This window comes from Henckelia pumila, chromosome 2 (assembly GCF_033568475.1).
Source record: "Henckelia pumila isolate YLH828 chromosome 2, ASM3356847v2, whole genome shotgun sequence".
Classification (NCBI taxonomy): Eukaryota; Viridiplantae; Streptophyta; class Magnoliopsida; order Lamiales; family Gesneriaceae; genus Henckelia; species Henckelia pumila.
Window position 1 is genome coordinate 90,343,956 of NC_133121.1, and position 5,217 is coordinate 90,349,172.

The window sequence follows — 5,217 nt, forward strand, 5'->3', positions numbered from 1 at the left end:
TCTCAGAATCCCCTCTTATTCCGGCACGAGATCGGTTCATTCATGTCTTCCTCCGCCTAGAAGCCTACCAGGAGCCGCTCATTGTCCGTGCAACCTCTTGGCACCGGCGATCACTCCCTGCCTCCTCAGCCCCGGGCGTCACATGCCCACCAGCTTCCGCTTGGTTCGTCCCCGAACCATACCGTACTAAGAGAGGTCGGCTCTGATACCATTTGTAACGACCCACTGTATCAAGACGGGTCTTTTCAGCGTGCTTATGTCCTCACTCACACGCACCCTGAGAAACTTCCCAGGGGGTCACCCATCCTATAATTGCCCCAAGTCAAGCACGCTTAACTTTGGAGTTTTTATGTGATGAGCTTCCGAAAATAAGATGCACCTTCTTGATATGAGCAGTACATATGAAATCTTTTATGCCCTCCTCAACTATGTAGTCCCATACCTACACAGTCTCAGAATCCCCTCTTATTCCGGCACGAGATCGGTTCATTCATGTCTCCCTCCGCCTAGAAGCCTACCAGGAGCCACTCATTGTCCGTGAAACCTCTTGGCACCGGCGATCACTCCCTGCCTCCTCAGCCCCGGGCATCACATGTGGGCTTTCTGGACTCACGATTCGTTCGTCTTGACCTCTTACGGCGTCAAAGTACCTTAGCTGGGCTGGCCAAGCCTCTTATGCTTTAGGTGACTTTTTTTTTAACGACCAGGGTTTGGTGACGATTAATAATGCTTTAAGTACATGAATAAACATGTGTGATTTGCTTATGTTGTTTTGTGAAGGGAGAAAGCATAATGTGATGCTCCTATAAAAACTTTTATTAATATCAAATCGTATTACAACTACGGAATTATTATTTTTGTTGCATCTTTTGAAAAGAAAACCCGGCTATGGGTTACTTAAAATATTTCTTCAAGTTTGTAACATTCCATGTCCTAGGCAACACTTTTCCATTTGATTGTTGAAGGCGATAGGCTCCTTCTCGGGAGATTCCGATTACTTTATATGGTCTTTCCCATTTCGGATCCAGTTTTTCTACGGGGCACATGACATCCACTCTTCTTAGTACCAGATCTCCAACTTGAAAGGTCCGTGGCCTTACTTGGTTGCCATACACCTTTGCCATTTGAGCTCTATGTCTGGCCGCTCGCACTGATGCCCCTTCTCTCAGCTCCTCAATAAGGTCTAGGGATGCCCTTAAAGCCTGTTGGTTTCCCTCTACATTGTAATGCTTTATCCTTAACGATTCTTCTCCAATTTCTGCAGGAGCAATGGCTTCGGTCCCATATGCCAGGCTAAATGGAGATTCTCCGGTCGAGCTTCGAGGAGTGGTACTGTATGCCCACAGGACACTGGGTAGCTCGTCAACCCATTTTCCCTTGGCCTCCCCAACTCGAGTCTTGATATGCTGCAAGATAGTTCGATTGGTTACTTCGGTCTGTCCATTGGCTTGTGGATGCCCGACGGAAGTGAAGAATTGTTGGATGGAAAGCCCTAGGCACCATTCCCTCAACTTGGCACCAAAAAACTGAGTGCCGTTGTCGGACACTAGCGTTCACGGAACCTCGAATGGGCAAACTATGTTCTTCCACAGAAAATTAATCACCTCTTCTCAGAAATTATTGCAAGTGTCTCTGCTTCGACCCATTTAGTGAAGTAGTCGACAACCACAATGAGAAACTTTCTTTGCCCTGCAGTGGGAGGAAAAGACCCCACTAGGTCCATTCCCCACTGAGCAAAAGGCAATGGGCTTTCGAGTGGTTGAAGCGGTGTTGCTGGTAGATGATGAAGATTAGCATGCTCATGACACGACCTACATCGTCTTACTAGCTCGAGCGCATCCTGCCTCATTGTAGGTCCTTGCTGAAGCGCTTTTCCTGCCAACGCTTTTCCGCCCAAGTGGTTTCCACAAATCCCTTCGTGAATTTCTCGAAGCACGTAGTTTGCTTGAATAGGAGCAAGACATTTCAGGTATGGTTGGGAGTATCCTCTTTTATATAGCTCTCCGTATATTAGAGTGAATCGAGCGGCTCTTATCATGAGCTTTCTTTCTTTGACCTGCTCCGGGGGAAGCACTCCATCTGAAAAGTACTTGATGATCTCATCCTTCGAACTTGGCTCATCATGATTGGCACAAAGGACGTAAAGACTTCCTTCTTCTACTTTCTCTTTATCGCATGTGATGAGTGTAATTGTTCTACAATTAATGCCTGTTGCAGAGCTACCGAATTTAGCGAGTTGATCTGCTATCTCATTTTTGGCTCGAGGTATTTGTTTGATTTCAAAATTCTCCAAACGAACAAGGAGGTCCTTCACCCTAGATAAGTACTCCTTCATATTGTCTTCTTTGGCCGCATAAGTCCCTTGAACTTGATTGATTACGAGTTGTGAGTCGCTATATGCGATCTGTTTTCCAGCTCCAGCCGCCAAAGCCAGTTTTATTCCCATGATAAATGCTTCATATTCTGCTTCATTATTTGATGCTGGAAACCAAAATTTGATGGCGTACTGGAACTGATCTCCATGTGGATTCTCTACTAACACTCCTGCTCCACTCCCTCTGGACGTGGAGGATCCATCTACATGGATCGTCCAAGTGGGAGCTAAAACTTTTGCGTTATTGGTTTCCATCTCCACTATGAAGTCTGCTAGAACTTGTACTTTAATGGCGGCGCGTGGCTGATATTCAATCCCATATTTCCTTAGCTCGACGGCCCATTTGGTCATCCTGCCAGACGCCTCTGGGCTATACAATATTTTCTTCAAAGGGTGATTTGTTAGCGTGACCACTTGGTGGGATAAAAAGTAAGGGCGCAACTTTATTCCTGCTACTACTAATGCTAAAGCTAACTTATCGAGGTTAGTGTAGCGGAGCTCGGCTCCCTGCAAGACTTTGCTTATGTAGTATACAGGTTTATGTTCTCGGTCCCTTTCCACCGTTAGGACTACGCTGATTGACTCAGCCGACACTGCTAGGTAGAGTAGCAGAGTATCTCCCTCTCTTGGCTTCACGAGCAATGGTGATGTTGCTAGGTACTTCTTTAATTCTTCGAAGGCATGTTGACATTATTCGGTCCAACGAAAACCTCTTCCCTGCCTTAGTACTCTGAAGAAGGGCAACCCTCTGTCAGCCGATTTGGAAATAAAACGATTCAAGGCGGCCATCCTTCCTGCTAACTCTTGCATCCCTTTTATGCTTTTGGGGGGGGTGCCATGCTTAGAATTGCTCTAATTTTTTCAGGGTTCGCCTCTATTCCTTGCTGGGAAACCATGTATCCTAAGAATTTTCCTCCTCGAACCCCAAAAACGCATTTTTCGGGGTTTAACCTCATCCTGTATTTCCTCAATATCTCAAAACATTCATTGAGGTCTTCCACATTCTTGAGAGCCATAACGCTTTTTACCAACATATCATCAATATAGACCTCCATACTCCGCCCGATAAATTTTTCGAACATTTTTTTTTACCAATCTTTGATACGTGGCACCAGCATTTTTCAAACCAAAGGCATCACTTCATAGCAATAGATACCTTGATCGGTAATGAAGCTCGCTTTTCTTGGTCTTTGGGAGCTAAAAATATCTGATTGTATCCTTGATAAGCATCCTGGAAACTTAGCAGCTCACATCCGGCGGTGGAGTCAACCAACAAGTCGATTCGCGGTAAGGGAAAGAGATCTTTGGGGCAAGCCTTGTTCAAATCGGCAAAGTTTATGAATAGACGCCACTTACCTCCAGGTTTGGGAACAAGTACCACATTTTCTAGCCATTCGGGATAGGTGACTGGCCTGATATACTTGGTCTTCACCAGTTTTTCTACTTCGACCGTTATATGCTTGTTTTTTTCTACTCCAAAAGATCGTTTCTTTTGCTTTACTGGCTTTATCCTGGATTCCACATTAAGTTGATGGAGGGCATACTCATGTGGTATTCCTGGCAAGGGTTCACCTTCCCAGGCGAATACATTTTCCCTGAGGAACGTTGTTATCATATGTTCTATTTTAGCATGCATCTCCGTTCCAATCTTAAGAGTTCTATCGGGACTTCCTGGAGTTACCTCTATTATTTTGAGCGTTTTGGTTGCCTCCATGTGTTTCAATTTCTCGACTTCACTTTTGATAGTATGCACTCTATCATTTCTGGGTTCATCTGTCCGTGGATGCCTTCTCTTCTGAGTTGATATCTTGTCCACCCTTGACCTTTTTTTGCAGTTGGCTGGGTCTCGTAGGATGTTGGCATGACATTCGCGGGCCAACCTGCTATCACCAATAGCCTCTCCAATTCCCTCCGTAGTGGGAAACTTCATCTTCATATGATAGGTTGATCCTACGACTTGGAACACGTTTAGACTCGGGCGTCCCGGTATCACATTATATGTAGAGGATGCGTTTACTACCAAGAACTTTACCATTTTTGTAACTCTTTTCGGATAAGATCCTAGCGAGAGAGGAAGGGAAATCTCTCCTAGTGCTTCCACCACTTCTACAGAAAATCCAACTAAAGTGGTGTTGATGGGCGTTAGCTGCGCATTGTCTATCCCCATTTTAACAAATGCATTATGGAAAATGATATCTGCTGAACTGCCCGAGTCAACCAGCATCTTTTTCACCCAGAAGTTGGAGATTGTAGCGGAGATAACCAGTGCGTCATTGCTCACAACTAGAGGGTACTCCCTATCTGACTCAGTGAAGGTCATTTCCTTTGAGATTTTTGACACTTCACACACGACTTGGGCTTGGTCATGGTGAGGATAGTGATTCCTGTAGTGACCCTTACCTGGATCACCTACTAAATAAAACTTAGGCATGCAATTATCTTAATTAAACGGATATCAGAATAAAACTGCGGAAACCATAACATTATATAATCCCAAGGAAAGGAATTTGTAAATACCCAAATATTATACAACCATATCGAACAGCTGTATTAATCCAAATAACAACAGAATAAAACCTAGGCAAAGCTCCAGCTGGCCAACCACTGCCTAGCCCCTCTTGGATCCACCCGCCTCGTCCAATCGCAAACCTGCCCCATGGAATAGGGTGTCCAGAAACACAGAGTACGAGACGTGAGCATAAAACGCTCAGTACAAGAGTATGAGTATACATGCATGCAAAGTGAACTCCCTATAAACTCGAGGTCAAGGATCAGATAACATAGACAGACCGGGCCCTGGTATGTAGCACGCTGTGCCGTCGCTTCAGGAGGTGGCTCCCATA

General features: G+C 45.1%; 1 protein-coding gene across 1 annotated transcript; it reads right to left on the minus strand.

The window, feature by feature from the left end:
- Positions 1-3,509: 3,509 nt before the first annotated feature.
- LOC140877894 (uncharacterized) lies at positions 3,510-4,694 on the minus strand. Its single transcript, XM_073281496.1, has one exon. It carries the CDS (start codon positions 4,692-4,694, stop codon positions 3,510-3,512), a length of 1,185 nt encoding a protein of 394 aa, XP_073137597.1.
- Between the last annotated feature and the right edge of the window lie 523 nt (positions 4,695-5,217).